This window comes from Electrona antarctica, assembly GCF_951216825.1.
Source record: "Electrona antarctica genome assembly, chromosome: 4".
Classification (NCBI taxonomy): domain Eukaryota; kingdom Metazoa; phylum Chordata; class Actinopteri; order Myctophiformes; family Myctophidae; genus Electrona; species Electrona antarctica.
In genome coordinates, this window is record NC_136809.1 from 31,946,374 (window position 1) to 31,961,867 (window position 15,494).

General features: G+C 46.0%; 1 protein-coding gene across 1 annotated transcript in view; it reads left to right on the forward strand.

Moving 5' to 3' along the window:
- The window catches only part of LOC306921256 (complement C3-like), a gene marked incomplete at its 5' end in the record, with an annotated part of 39,742 nt that overhangs the window by 10,257 nt on the left and 13,991 nt on the right, over positions 1–15,494 (forward strand). The window contains 19 exons of the mRNA XM_079498366.1: positions 72–227; positions 1,121–1,250; positions 3,752–3,949; positions 4,139–4,259; positions 4,579–4,667; positions 4,808–4,947; positions 6,780–6,961; positions 7,177–7,395; positions 7,604–7,741; positions 9,162–9,614; positions 10,138–10,282; positions 11,937–12,152; positions 12,947–13,004; positions 13,096–13,185; positions 13,467–13,673; positions 13,996–14,071; positions 14,210–14,372; positions 14,907–15,002; positions 15,371–15,494. The exon at positions 15,371–15,494 is cut by the window's right edge and continues 33 nt beyond it. Of these exons, the coding sequence (XP_079354492.1) occupies positions 72–227; positions 1,121–1,250; positions 3,752–3,949; positions 4,139–4,259; positions 4,579–4,667; positions 4,808–4,947; positions 6,780–6,961; positions 7,177–7,395; positions 7,604–7,741; positions 9,162–9,614; positions 10,138–10,282; positions 11,937–12,152; positions 12,947–13,004; positions 13,096–13,185; positions 13,467–13,673; positions 13,996–14,071; positions 14,210–14,372; positions 14,907–15,002; positions 15,371–15,494 (3,001 nt within the window). The remainder of the gene's footprint in view (positions 1–71; positions 228–1,120; positions 1,251–3,751; positions 3,950–4,138; positions 4,260–4,578; positions 4,668–4,807; positions 4,948–6,779; positions 6,962–7,176; positions 7,396–7,603; positions 7,742–9,161; positions 9,615–10,137; positions 10,283–11,936; positions 12,153–12,946; positions 13,005–13,095; positions 13,186–13,466; positions 13,674–13,995; positions 14,072–14,209; positions 14,373–14,906; positions 15,003–15,370) is intronic.

Genomic DNA, 15,494 nt, shown 5'->3' on the forward strand with positions numbered 1-15,494 from the left:
TGCATAAACTACATATTCCAATACCATTTATTCTACCTCTCCCACTGTCTTTCCCTGTCATTGTACTGTAGTTGAAGCTAGAATCAGTCCAAAAGGCGCAATCGTTTGGGCCTCGTAAGAGGTTTGTTCTGAAGGTCACAGGAGACCCAGGAGCCATGGTGGGACTGGTAGCTGTGGACAAAGGCATCTACGTCCTCAACAACAAACATCGTCTCACCCAGAAAAAGGTGTTTTGTGTGTGGTGTGGTGTGGTGTGGTGTGGTGTGGTGTGGTGTGGTGTGGTGTGGTGTGGTGTGGTGGGAGCTGGAAGGTGCTTCTTCTTAACCCATTAAGACCTGAAGCCGATTCTACAAATGTCTTCTATTAAACCTAACAGTTTTCTGAAAAATGTATGTTGCTAGAATGCTTCTCAAGCTTTTTTATGTCAAGGACCCCCAACATTATATGTATTCGAGAGAGAGAGAGAGAGAGAGAGAGAGAGCTACTGTAGTATATCTGCTATTTTTTAATATCTATAAGTATAAAATGACACAGCAGAGGCAAGAAAGCAACCAGGTGCTCGACGGAGACATGCAGGTAGATAAAATATGTAAAAATAGTAAAAAGGTGCTCCTGGATCAATTGGGATAAGACATCAATTGAAAAAAGGCGGAGATCCGGGCACACAAAATGTTTAAAAGAGGAGAAGAATCTTTATTAAACTTTATTTAATAAAGATTCTTCTCTTCTAAAGATTCTTCTCCTCTTTTAAATATTTTGTGTGCCCGGATCTCTGCCTTTTTTCAATTGATATAAAATGACACAGATGGTTTTAATGGGTTAAAATATAAAGGTGGTGCTTCCCAAGATTACTATATTGGATAAAACATTGTAATCTCATGTTCACTAGCTGTTCAATATTCCTGAAAACCTGTTGAAACTTCACTATTATAATTATTTGATTACAATAGTGAAAGTAATAAAAACATTTTAAACCAGCCTGGTTTTAGAGCAGTGCGTCAACAAGATATTTATATTTTTTATATTTTTGCATAATGAATAAAGCAACTGCCATTTAGTAAACGTTAAATATTATAATGTATTGTGCTGAATTGCTGTTTTGTGTTTGTGTGCGCCTCAGGTGTGGGACCTAGTGGAGAAGTATGATACTGGCTGTACAGCAGGTGGGGGAAAGGACAGTATGGGTGTGTTCTATGATGCTGGGCTCTTGTTTGAGACCAACACTGCACTAGGGACTCCATACAGGCAAGGTAAGGCCACTTATCCTCATTTCTGTCCCTACTTATATTTTATTTGTATCTTTTATACAGACAGACATTTGGAAAGCTTTGATGGAATCTATGGTTTGGGGAAGAGGAAGTCATGATAATGCAGTTGAAAGTGCAGATTGATTTGAAATGTATGGCGGTATGGTTCATTCAAGCTCTAGTGTAGTCCGATATAAAAATGCTCCGATATCAACGTTTTTTTTTAAAAACTTGTTTATTGCCATTATAAGATAGTTTACAGGATATTACAAGAAATGTTCATTTTCTCTCAGTTCATTTTTTTAAGTGTAAAAGCAAAACAAGTGACATTACACTCTAAAGAAGCATACATGCACACACATACATGTACATTTGTATGGTATCAAAGATTATAATGTTGCAGGAAAACAAAATCTAAAACGGAATATTTTATACATCGTCCACTTGCAACCCACTCCCTGTTACTACTAGTGGTATAGCGACTGACCTTCTTTACTTATCATCTAGCGCCACCCTCAGGTAAAAATATAAACATTTTCCTAGATATCACATCCTCACAGATTCCAGGTTGAACCCTACTGATTTCTGTGGCTTCTGTTTTTTTCTTGTAGAAGTCTCCCTGAGCAAGACCCCTAACTGCTCCTCGGTAATGGCAGCAATAGTTAGAATGGGTTACAGTTATAGTTATAGGGAATACTTTTATTGTGTTGTTCTGGGTGTTTTCATTTATGCATTGACCTAATAGGGCTACAGCTCCCACACACTAAAATATGTATTTATTTGTGTGTGCCTCAGGTGTGGGACATGCATGTCCTTTTTTTGGGCTATGGTTAGTGTGATAAGTTAGATTACAGGTAACATGGGAAAGAATAAACAACAACACAATGATTCTCAAACAAAATAAATCTCATTGACATTATTATTTTTAGGTTGACATTCAACACACACCTGTCTAAGTCATTATTCTTTAGCCTTTGTTGTGTAATGTGTTTCCAGAATTAAAGTGTCCAGTCAGTGGCAGTGCGAGGAGGAAACGATTCACAACCATAACAGATCTTAGGCAAACCCTAGGTAACTATTAACCATGTTAGTTGACCGGAAGTCCCCCAGGACTCTATAATAAGGTTCCTCCAGTTTTCACTCTTATAGCAAAAGAAAAGCTGTTCTACAAGTTCACAAATTCTCCCATTCACTGTCGGTAGACTGTACACACATCTATTTTTATATGATTCATTATTGTCTCCACCAGGCCGAAGGCATGGGGAGAGAGTATGTTTTGCACTCCGTCCATCAGTCTGTGTGTCCGTCCGTCCGTGTGTCCGTCCGTCTTTGACCAGCTAATCTCTGGCACCGTTGGCTTGCTTGATCGCAGACATACTCTGCACACACACTCCCTGAATGCCAGAGCTGAACCTCTGCCCCAAAGTTTGCACATTGGCCTGTTATAGCGCCACCAGGAGGCCGCTTTGTGCAAAACACATTTTGTTGACAGTAGCCTACACTTACAGATTTTGTCCAAACATCACGCAAATTGGTACACAAATTGGTCTCTCTGGAGCCATTCAACTAAACGGGTCTTTCAGATTTTTCAGACTATCCTGATTGACTAAGTTCGCAGGAGTGCTCCGTTTCAAACAAAATGCTGCAAATCATGAACACATGGTGTGATTTCAGTGAAATTTTGCATGCACAGTCCCACTAAGCCGAGGAAGAAATGCCACAACAAAAAAAACATGTTTATATTACTCCTAAACATTTTGCCAAACATCACACACACTCCTATCCTCCTGGTGGAGACCTGTGCCCAGAAGGGCCCTTTTCCTAGTTCATAGTCTGTACACGAGCACGAGCTGCATGTTAATTCATATTCTACAGAGACGTCACATGACTGAGCCACCAGGAACCTAACTCTATTCATTGATAGACTGAAGATATATTCACTCATTCAAGAATCCACTGCAGATATCTAGGGCCAGCAGCTCAGTATTCTTTTTCAAATGTATTCTTATTTATCTTGAATTGGTTCTTGACTAGGCTTGGTGTTTCTTACATCTGTTGGTGCTAGTAGTATGACACCTGAATTTCCCTCCAGGTATCAGTAAAGGTTTATCTCATCTTATTTACTGCAACAACACCTTTCTTTCTTTCTTTCTTTCTTTCTTTCTTTCTTTCTTTCTTTCTTTCTTTCTTTCTTCCGGCACAGTGCACGTTAATGAACATTCAATACATGCACATGTAGAATACAAGTACATATAGAAATCAATCAATTGAACATGAGCTCAGGTAAACATGCCGGATTTAGCTACAGAATCTAATTTCCACCTGTAGTCCCACATATAAAAACCCCACAATAACAACATGACAAAAACAGAAAATACAACATAATAAACAACTGCCTACAAATAAAAACAACCTAAATACCTACTGTAAATTATATCAACTATTTTGGCATATCTAAGATTTAAAATGCATCGATGGTGACATGTTTGTCCTCTCCCTCCTAGCGGGCCGGTACCCTGATAAACTGCTGTACAGGTGTTGTGTGGATGGAATGAAAGACACCCCACTGTCATATGACTGCCAGCGTCGCAGCGAGTACATCAGTGACGGTGCGGCATGCACTGAAGCCTTCCTGTACTGCTGCACAGAGCTGACCAGCCAGCGAGCGTTCTGCCGCTCGATGGCTCATCTGGACTGGACTTGTACGACAAAGTTTAATACATGGTTTTGTGGTTCATCAGCTTTTTTTCAATAAAAAAACTAAACAAAAACCTTTTTAATTATTCAATTAACGTACAAGAGCAAGATTAATGTTATGTATGTTGTGTATGTTATGTATGTTAGTTATTCGGTTTTAAAATGAAACTTTCTTTCCTATATTACCACTATAGGTGAGGATAATGATGAAAGTTATCAGGACAGCAATGACATTGTTACCCGTACTCAGTTCCCTGAGAGCTGGCTATGGAAGGATGTCCCACTGCCCAAATGCGACCAAAGGAATCCTCACTGGTGAGGCAAATTAAAACCTACACGTACACACACACAGTGGATACAAGCCCCCTAAAGCTTTTTGTGTTTTTAGCATGACCTTTGACCGTATTAACTGTTAACAAACTTGTTAATAAAGTATTCATTCAAACACACAGTCGTATGCACGCACACACACACGCACGCACGCACGCACGCACGCACGCACGCACGCACGCACGCGCGCGCGCACACACACACACACACACACACACACACACACACACACACACACACACACACACACACACACACACACACACACACACACACTCAGAGACTCTCCACTCTTCTCTTTCAGTGTAACCACATCTTTTGTGAGAACTGAACCACTACCAGATTCCATCACCACCTGGAAAGTCACAGGCATTAGCCTGTCCAAGACGCATGGTGAGAACTGCCTCCTCTTGCTTAGATATTATACAAATTTAATCCAACTACAGCTCTGCATTTTTGAGTCTATATGAAGTGTTTTAGGAAGGCTTCTAGTCTTATCCCATCCTGTCTTAAATGTTTCCTCTCTCCTAAAGGCATCTGTGTGGCTGATTCATTAGATATAGTCGTTCAGAAGCCATTCTTCATCGATCTCAGGCTGCCCTACTCAGCTGTCCGCGGAGAGCAGCTGGAAGTCAAGGCAATCCTGCACAACAATAGTCCTGAGCAAGCTACAGTAAGTCATGTACCTTATTTTGGTTGTTCTTAGTTCAGGGTACAGTATACTTTTCAAATGCTTCTAGTTAACATTCTGAAAAACAGATTATTATTATTATTATTATTATTATTGCTGTATCTGGTAAAAGGCTAAAAGGGTGTAGCAACTCATAATGTAATAACTGCTCATAATGTAATAAGGGTTCATAAGGGCTCATAATGTAATAATTTAAATGTAATAAAAACTCATAATGTAATAATCAGCTCATAATGTAATACAAATATGAGCGCATAACGTAATAACAGATATTTCTATAATGTAATAATGTAATAATGTGTTACGTTATGAACGAACACATGGCAGTTCATAATGTAATAAAAGTTCATAATGTAATAATGGCCCATATTGGTGAGAAAAGTCTTACACTGTCATATTTATTACTTCTGTTGACAAATGTAGACTTTCTTATGGCCCATATAGTCTTACTGTCATATTTATTACTTCTGTTGACAAATGTAGACTTTCTTATGGCCCATATAGTCTTACACTGTCATATTTATTACTTCTGTTGACAAATGTAGACTTTCTTATGGCCCATATAGTCTTACTGTCATATGTATTACTTCTGTTGACAAATGTAGACTTTCTTATGGCCCATAGTCTTACACTGTCATATTTATTACTTCTGTTGACAAATGTAGACTTTCTTATGGCCCATATAGTCTTACTGTCATATTTATTACTTCTGTTGACAAATGTAGACTTTCTTATGGCCCTTATAGTCTTACACTGTCATATTTATTACTTCTGTTGACAAATGTAGACTTTCGTATGGCCCATGTAGTCTTACACTGTCATATGTATTACCTCTGTTGATCTTATGGTCCATATTGTTGAGAAAAGTCTTACACTGTCATATTTATTACTTCTGTTATCATGTCAGTAACATGGCCAGTGATCAGTATCTTCGGGTTACTTCAGTAACCTCAGTTAGATAAGAGAGAGAGAGAGAGAGTCATATGGGGTCCAAGACAATAGATGGTGCAGGCACACAGCCTAACATACACTCACAGAACAATTCTATTGGGTTGTGAACTGTCGCTCAAGGCGCGGTTGTATACCCCACCCACCTGGTATATAACCTGAGGTCCGCCCTCAGCGCGTCATTCCTATCAACCTGCTTTCTGACTTATTGACAAGACAGAAGGGCGACTTAATGACTCTCTCTCTCTCTCTCTCTCTCTCTCTCTCTCTCTCTCGTCACTTATCTAACTGAGGTTACTGAAGTAACCCGAAGTTAGCTTAAGTCCCTCTCGGAGAGAGTCGTATGGGGAACATAACGCTCCCGTATGATCGCCCTTGGCTGATAGAAAGATCGACCCTAGGATCATCTCTTCTAGAGAGAGACTAACGCAAGCGGTGGCTCATAGAGTACCATCCCTGCACGTTCACCTAAAGAGACATACACTATGATGATGTCCTTGACCCAGGGGCTGACAGCTCTGCCGTTCCAGCTGCCCTGGTCAAGAAACATGGTCATCCATACCCACGGTCAGAGGCCAGAAGGGACCTATTGACCAGTCAGACTGTCTGACTCAAGGAGCGGCAACCTCCAGGACTGCATGTCCCAGGTTTGCTGGGGGCCAGGTTATAATACGTGGCGAAAGTCGATGGAGGCGACCAACTCGCCGCGGCGCAGACATCTTGAATCGGGACTCCCTTGGCCAAGGCCCAGGATGTGGACAAACCTCTCGTAGAGTGTGCACATAGACCCTCAGGGGGCTCAGTACCACTTGAGGTATAGGATAATCTTATAGCCTCCACAATCCATTGCGAAAGTCTCACCCCAGGCTACAAAGAGCTGCTCACCCAGCCTGAAGGGGGCAGTCCTTGACCTGTACACTTTCAGGGCCCTCACGGGACAGAGACAGTGCAGTCTCCTGTCCTCCACCGATGAGAAGGGAGGGGGATGGAAGGACGTGAGGTCCACAGGCGCGCAGCCTGAGGGGAAGGTCTTAGGTAGAAACGAAAGGTTCGGTCCTGGTGTCATTACCGCTGAATCTCAGGCAACTGGTCTGAGGTGCGTAACTCCTTTCATGAACTGACGGATCAGCAGGTGTTCACTGACTGGTCTATTGTTCATACCAACATGAAAGGCCGCTATGGCCGCTAGGTTGACTTTGACTGAGGAGAGGCCCAGACCCCTGTCCAGGAACTCCTGCAGGAAAATCAAAATGTTCCTCACAGATGCTTGAAAGAGGAAGACCTCTTCCTGTCTGTTCGAGCACCAACGTTCAAACACATGCCATGCTGTGTTATAACGTCGTCTGGTGGAGGCAGCCCTGGCTCCGAGCATCGTTTCTACGACATTCGGAGGCAGACCAGTCGCTTCCAGCGACACCCTTGGGCCAAACCCAGAGATCTAGGTCCTGAGAACGTGGGTGAAAGATCTCTCCTCCGGCCTGGGTCAGCAGGTCCCTCCACAGGGGGAGCTGCCACGGTTCTTCGAACAGGAGATGGACTATGTCCTGTCTCCACGATCCCCAGGCTGGACCTACTAGCAGTAGCTCTGATCCCTGAGTTCGCACCCTGGCTAGGACATGCGAAATCAGTTCCAACGGTGGGAATGCGTAAAGCAGCCCATTGATGGCCATTGATGCGCTATCGCATCTAGGCCCAGCGGAGGGGAGCCTGACAGAGAGAAGAACAGCGGGAGCTTGTTGTTCGTCTCCGAGGCGAAGAGGTCCGCCCCCGGTCTGCCGAACCTGGTCCAGACCAAGTCCGCTACCCTGGGGTTCAGGGACCATTCGCTGTAGCGTAAGGGTCCCCTGGACAGTAGGTCCGCCCCTTCGTTGAAGTGGCCCGGGACGTGGCATGCTGTGAGTGACAGCAAACGGCTGTCGCACCACGTCAGGAGTCTGTGCGCCAGGGAGCACAGGTGAGAAGACCGGAGTCCCCCCTGCCTGTTGATATAGCACACCGTCGTGGTGTTGTCGGAACGGACAAGGACGTGGTGACCTCTGAGGAGTTGTTTGAAGTTCGAGGACACTCACTCTGCGTTTCGTGAATCTGGTGGACAGTCTGAGGGATTTCAGCCAACGCTGAAAAGGCCTCATATGGAGTCTGCCCAAGCGCACCAGAGAGATGGCCGAGGCCATGAGTCCGGCAATCCGTAGGCAGGTCTCCAGTGGAAGTTTGCGGCCTGTCTTGAACATGGCTACGCACTTCAGGAGGTCGTTGACTCTGTCCCGGCTCAGTTGTGCCTTGTAGGAGACAGAGTCCAGAGTGATGCCTATGAAATCCGTGGATTGGGTAGGTTGGCTTGGTTTATCCTGAAACCCAGTGAGGTCACATGGGACACAACCCGAGTTGTGTTCCTGGTTGCCTCCTCTGCTGAGTCCGTACATAGAAGCCAAGCGTCGATGTAGCTGGCCACCCTCAGACCTAGACGTCTCAAGGCAGGGCGGCCTCCATGGAGCGGACGAACACTCTGGGACTGAGAGACATCCCGAATGGGAGGACCGTGTTCTCGTAAGCCTTTCCCTGGAACCCAAACCGCAGGAACTTCCTGTGAGGTGGGTATATAGGGATGTGGAAATAGGCGTCTTTTAGGTCTATGGACGTGAACCAGTCGCCTGGAGTGCACCAGCGACTTGGCCGTCAGCATCTTGAACTGGAAAGACTTGAGATGCTTGTTGAGTATCCATAGGTCCAGTATAGGACGGAGGCCTCCCCCCCTTTTCTTGACCAGGAAGTAGCAGGAGTAGAACCCGCTGCGACTCTGGGCCAAGGGTACCTCTCTGACGGCCCACTTCTCCAGCAGGGAAGAGATCTCCTGTTGGAGAACCAGACCCTCCTGACCCATGCCGTTAGTGAAGATGACTTCTGAGAACGCTGGGGGTGTCCTGGCGAATTGGAGTCTGTACCCCTTCGCTCCCACTGTGCCAAGTGCTTGGCCAGTGGGTTCTCACCGGCCATTGGAGGCACCCTCTGTCTGGGGGCGGTGTTCCCTGGTGGACCAGAGAAAAATTGGGATGACCGTCTCCCCAGTGGCGTTCTACTACACCACTGACCTCATGCCGTGCCGCACTGCGTCGGGGAGCCCATGGGGCTCCCGTGGCAGTGGGCTCATGTCCCCCCCTGTGTTATTTTTTTGTTTTTTTTTTGTTCTGTGGCAAGGCCTTTAATACAGTAAATACAGAAAAAGCTGTATTTGTGTAAACAATATCCAGGGACCTGGCTACAGGCCCTCCTGTGCCATGGTCCATAAGCACTTTGCGGGCGGACCGGACGTGCAGTCCGAGACTGCTACGTCGGGTGATGGGCCCGGTGCGTGGGGGGAGGGTCGGGTGCGTGTCACTTAGACTGCTGGTCCTTGTTGGGCTTGGCGGTGTCCTTCCTACGACCGGTCTGGGGGCCTGTGTCGTGACGGCGCTGGACTCCGGGGCGTCGTTGTCGTCCATCTTTATCACCGGGTGGGGCTGGCCTGGAGGGGTACCGGGCCCCATCAAACCTGTCAAGACGGGGACGCGGGCCCTGGTGAGCGTTCCTGTTGCCTACAGGATGCTGTTGGCATTGAGGAGGACGAGGAGGCTGGCGAGGAGGTTGTCCCTGCGCACGACCCTGAGCGCGGGGACGCACGGCACGGGGGACGAAGGCCGCCAGGGCCTCGCAGCCTGGTCGCTGTACTTCCACGGACCACGTTGAGGGCCATCCTCTCTCTGAAGAGGCCTCCGGGGATGATGGCACCCTCCGAAAGCTCTCCCCGGGCATCGGGATCCAGTTCGGGTGAAGCTTTTGGCCACCTGATACGCTCGGAGTTGATGGATGGACTTCTGCCAGTTGTTCAGGGGTAGGGGCGTCGCCCATCTCCTGAAGTAGAGCGCTCTGGGAACCCTGGAGTAGGGCCGAAGCATTGAGATGCTTGCCGGACGCTACTATGAGGGCGTAGTGTTTGGCGTTTGCCGCTGCGGCCTCTCTCTCATGCCTGTCAGAAAGGACGGGGTCGCGCGTCAATGGCGTGACGCGGGGGGAGGTGGGGTTGAGGAGAAAGGCTCCTACTATGCGGTCAATGGCTGGCAGCTTGTCGAAGCCTTGGGAGGGCATCTCGACCGTGTCCAGAGGGACATGAGAGCGACACGGAGTAGCCGGAGGAGCCATGGGCTACTTCCAGCTAGCCGTGTAGTGTGCTCTAAAACCTTGGGCCAGGGGAAGCAGGATCCTGCGGACCGGCTTCTTGGGCTTGATACCGGGCCATGGTGGGGCCTCCTCAGGCCAGGTTCTGTTGCAGCGGATAGCGGATTTCCGCCAGAGGCCTGGCGGAAAAGATCCAATAGCTCTCTGTCGTCAGCTGGTAGGGAAGGGTCGGCGGCGGGGGTCGCTTGGGCCGGGGCATCCTCGGGTAGGGGGCGGTCGCGGTCCACTATGACCTCCTCTGGAGGGTCACCTCCATCCGGGCGTCGGCCTCATCAGCTATGTCGGCAGTGTGGTCACGGTCGTCGTAGCCTACTTCTTCCAAGGCCCTGTAGTTGTCCAACGGTTCCTGGAATGGTGGCAGCTCATCCATAGGCTGCTCCTCATCCAGTAGGTCACCCATTCCTGGTCGTCGGCCAGGAAGAGAGGGTGGAGGTCGTCAAAGGACTGAGAGCGGGGCCCAGTGGGCCAGGCGGCGTCATAGAAGTCCCATTGGGGAAAAAGGTGTGTTGGGGAAAAAGGTGTGTTGGGAAAAAGGTGCGTTGGGGAAAAAGGTGTGTTGGGGAAAAAGGTGCGTTGGGGAAAAAGGTGCGTTGGGGAAAAAGGTGCGTTGGGGAAAAAGGTGCGTTGGGGAAAAAGGTGTGTTGGGAAAAAGGTGCGTTGGGAAAAAGGTGCGTTGGGGTAAAAGATGCGTTGGGGAAAAAGGTGCGTTGGGAAAAAGGTGCGTTGGGGAAAAGGTGCGTTGGGGTAAAAGATGCGTTGGGGAAAAGGTGCGTTGGGAAAAAGGTGCGTTGGGGTAAAAGATGCGTTGGGGAAAAGGTGCGTTGGGAAAAAGGTGCGTTGGGGAAAAAGGTGCGTTGGGAAAAAGGTGCGTTGGGAAAAAGGTGCGTTGGGGGAAAAGGTACGTTGGGAAAAAGGTGCGTTGGGAAAAAGGTGCGTTGGGGTAAAAGATGCGTTGGGAAAAAGGTGCGTTGGGGGAAAAGGTACGTTGGGAAAAAGGTGCGTTGGGAAAAAGGTGCGTTGGGGTAAAAGATGCGTTGGGGAAAAGGTGCTTTGGGGGAAAAGGTACGTTGGGAAAAAGGTGCGTTGGGAAAAAGGTGCGTTGGGGAAAAAGGTGCGTTGGGGAAAAAGGTGCGTTGGGGAAAAAGGTGCGTTGGGGAAAAAGGTGCGTTGGGGAAAAATGTGCGTTGGGAAAAAGGTGCGTTGGGGAAAAAGTCCCATTGGGGAAAAAGGTGCGTTGGGGAAAAATGTGCGTTGGGAAAAAGGTGCGTTGGGAAAAAAGTCCCATTGGGGAAAAAGGTGCGTTGGGTCATAAATATGACAGTGTAAGACCATATGGGCCATAAGAAAGTCTACATTTGTCAACAGAAGTAATAAATATGACAGTGTAAGACTTTTCTCACCAATTTGGGCCATTATTACATTATGAACTTTTATTACATTATGAACTGCCATGTGGTCGTTCATAACGTAACACATTATTACATTATTACATTATAGAAAAATCTGTTATTACGTTATGCGCTCATGGTTTTTATTACATTATGAGCTGATTATTACATTATGAGTTTTTATTACATTTAAATTATTACATTATGAGCCCTTATGAGCCCTTATTACATTATGAGCAGTTATTACATTATGAGTTGCTACAAGGGTCAAAACCTTTCACCAATAATAAAAGTAAATGTTTTTGGAGCTTAAAAATAGTGTGGAGATGTTTTATCCTCTCCTTGATTCTCACAAAGGGCTTGCCTTGAATATTTTTAGGTTTCCCTTTTGGAGAATAAAGTGATGAACTTGAATCCCTATAGGTGCGTGTGGAACTAGTTGAGACCTCAGAGCACTTGTGCAGTGCGGCCTCTAAACGTGGGAAGTATCGCGAGGAGGTGACTATTGGGGCATACTCCACACGGTCGGTGCCCTTTATCATTATTCCCATGAAGGATGGCCATCACCCTATCGAGGTCAAAGCAATCACTAAAAACTCATTTCTCTATGATGGAATCAGGAAGTTACTGCGAGTAGTGGTAAGCAAGACCGACTGCATTGTATATTGGCAACCATTCAGTAATAGACGTGATCCTTCACACTGCAACGCTCTCACTGCAGGGGTTAAACCCACATGACTTTTGGATTTGCCTTCTGCTACTTTCAACCAGTCACAAGCAATTAATCTCTGCTCATTTTAACCAGTCAGAAGCAATTCAAAGTGTGGCAGCTGTTGCATGTTGGCTACTTTGCGGCAGTGGCTCAGGGGTAGAGTGGCTGGTAGAGCAGCTGGATGGGAACCGTGAGGATCCCAGTTCGATCCCGGGCTCCCCCAGAGTTAGTGTTGAAGTGTTCTTGAGCAAGACTCTGAACCCCTGCTCCCGATGTGCAGGTTGGTGCCTTGCATGGTTTCCTCCGCCATCAGTGTATGAATGGGTGAATGGGTAAATGTAATGCACAATCTATGTAAAGCGCCTTGGATAAAGGCGCTATATAAACGCACCATTTACCATTTACTTGTTCTCACATGCTATGTACCATATGTTATTTACTGTTTGCTTGTCCACAAATTTAGAGAGCATGTTGTTTAGGTGTGACGCTTACCTGGTGTTTTACTTACTTTGTAGCACTTAGTTTATTTATTATTTACTCTCTATTTAATATTTAATTGATCATTTAACCCTGTCATTTTGTTGACTATAGGGTTCATGCCATTTACTGTGACTTTGCAAGCCCTGGATAAGCGTGTCAGCTAAATACCCACAATGTAGATGGTATAGCTGTAAAAGATCGATAGGCATGCTGTTTAATTGTTTACTTATTTATGTGTCAGCCTGAGGGAGAATTGATAAAGGAACCAAAGCATTTCATTCTGGACCCTTCTAAACACAGTGAGTTCAATGGAATAATCTTTACATATAAAATATTATATATTTCTTGCCTCTTCTAAGGCAACATTAAAACTTTCCCTATGTCATTCAGATGGTAAACAGCAAATAGTTATCAACAGTGGAATTCCTATGGCAGAGGTAGTCGTAAACGCGCCTAGCAGCACCCAGGTCTCAATAACAGGTGAGATGTCTGTCTGTTACTATCTATTACTATAGATTACTATCTGTTACTATACGTTGGTTAGCCATACTAACAGTCCGACAGTCATTAGTCCGACAACAGCGGCATGCGTGGCCGGTTACAACTCACCCGTGGCTCCCGACATGCGTGGCACGTTAAAACTAACCCGTGGCTCCCGGCATGTGTGGCAGGTTAAAACTAACCCTGTGGCTTCCTGAGAAGTTAGGTTTAGGGATTGTGTTTTGGGTAGGGTGTGGGACTAATGCCTGTGTGTACTGTAGGTGGACAGCAGACGAGTGTGTTTGTAGAGAATGCCATCAGTGGGGACTCTATGGGCAGTCTCATCTATCAGCCTGGCGGCTGTGGCGAGCAGAACATGATCCATATGATGTCGCCTGTCATCGCGACCACATACTTGGACAAAACCAATAAGTGGGAAAAAGTGGGTCTTGACAAACGCAATACAGCCCTTCAACACATCAGAAAAGGTAGGAATGAATGGAACTAATCTGTATTCATAGCAATTTTCACAGGATAGCTTTATTACTTGTTATTACTGTCTTAAAAGGCCATTTAGTTGCCCATCAACTTGAAGGACATTGGACAGGATGTTCTGGTTTAAAATTGTGCATTAGCATTGCTTCCACTTTACTTACTGATTAAAGAAGGAATTGGAAATATTGCATTTATGTACAATTCCCTTTAAGACATTAAGTATAAGCATTTATGTGTTTATTAACCCCCCTTCTTATGTCTCTGTAACAGTAACTTAATCTCGTTGGGCTATATTTGTGCTTGTGTTTGTTTTAGGCTATGAAAACCAGCTTGCCTACCGTAACAAAGATGGGTGTTTTAGTGTGTGGGTAGGATATAAGTGCAGCACTTGGTGAGCCCCCCCCCCCCCCCCCCCCCCCTCCCACACACACACATTTTGGTTGAAAGATAGATTCAAAGACATGTTGAACAATGACGCTAAACTTGTATTCCCCCTTCCTTCACTTCACTTCATATCCTCTTCCTATAGGCTAACATCCTATGTTGTCAAGGTGTTTGCCATGACCAGTAGGCTGCAGGTGGCAGTGCAAGACCATGTGATTTGTGATGCCGTCAAGTGGCTCATTCTCAACACACAAGCGCCTGATGGCGTTTTCAAAGAAATCGGTTATGTGGCCCACTGGGAGATGCGGGTATGTACTGTGCACTGAGCCAACAATTAGGAGCAGCTGGTGCTTCAGTGTGACAAATACTGCTGTTCAATTGTTCAATTTGGTGTCAACCAGAGCCTTGGAGTGAGAGTTGCGCCAACTCCGTTCTTCATCGAACGGCCTTCATCGGGCCAGTCCAATGCCGGCTCTTCTACATAGACTTCTATTGGTGAAGAGTGATAAAGGCCTGAACCGGAAGTTGATGGAATGCATTGGAGTCTATGGGCTTTATAGTGACAAACAAGTTACATTAATCACGTGGCCGGCTCTGTTCTCTGCCCCCTCATTGGTGGAACTCTCATTTCAAAAACAAAACAAGAGCAACCAGTGGTGGAGAAAGTGCTATACCCAGTACTAGCCAAAGTATAAATACTTCTGGTCAAATATTACTCCACTGCAATTGAAAGTTGCGCAGTCAAATAAGTACTTGTTTTTAAAAAAATACTTAAATACTTAAAAATTAAGTCTTTCTTTAAAAAAATGCTTGGTTGTTACAATAATTCTCTTCATATTTAGGGGGATGTCCATGGAACAGACAGTGATGCCTCAATGACTGCCTTTGTACTCATCGCCATGCAGGAGTCACGCGATGTGTGTCATGGCAAGGTTAATGTAAGGAACTCACACATGCACACACACGCACGCACGCACGCACGCACGCACGCACGCACGCACGCACGCACGCACGCACGCACGCACGCACGCACGCACGCACGCACGCACACACACACACACACACACACACACACACACACACACATAACTAACACATAACTTTGACGAAAACATGTGGTCATACAAAAAGTTGGAATTAAGTAACATATTAGCCTTGGCAATTAGATATATGCTTGAATGATAGATTTCTTTGTGGTTCTCTGTGCATTTGAGATGACTCTTTCATCCTCAGCACAGTTTTCCCTTCCTTCTCATACCTTACAAAATGCACGGTTCATAGTCTGTTCTTTCTATGTGTCCAGAGTATGGCAGGCAGCATACACAAAGCAGTGGCGTACCTGGAGAAAAGAATGCCCAGCCTCACTAACCCATATGCTGTTGCCATGACATCGTACGCCCTAGCCAACGAAGAAGACAAGTTCACAATAG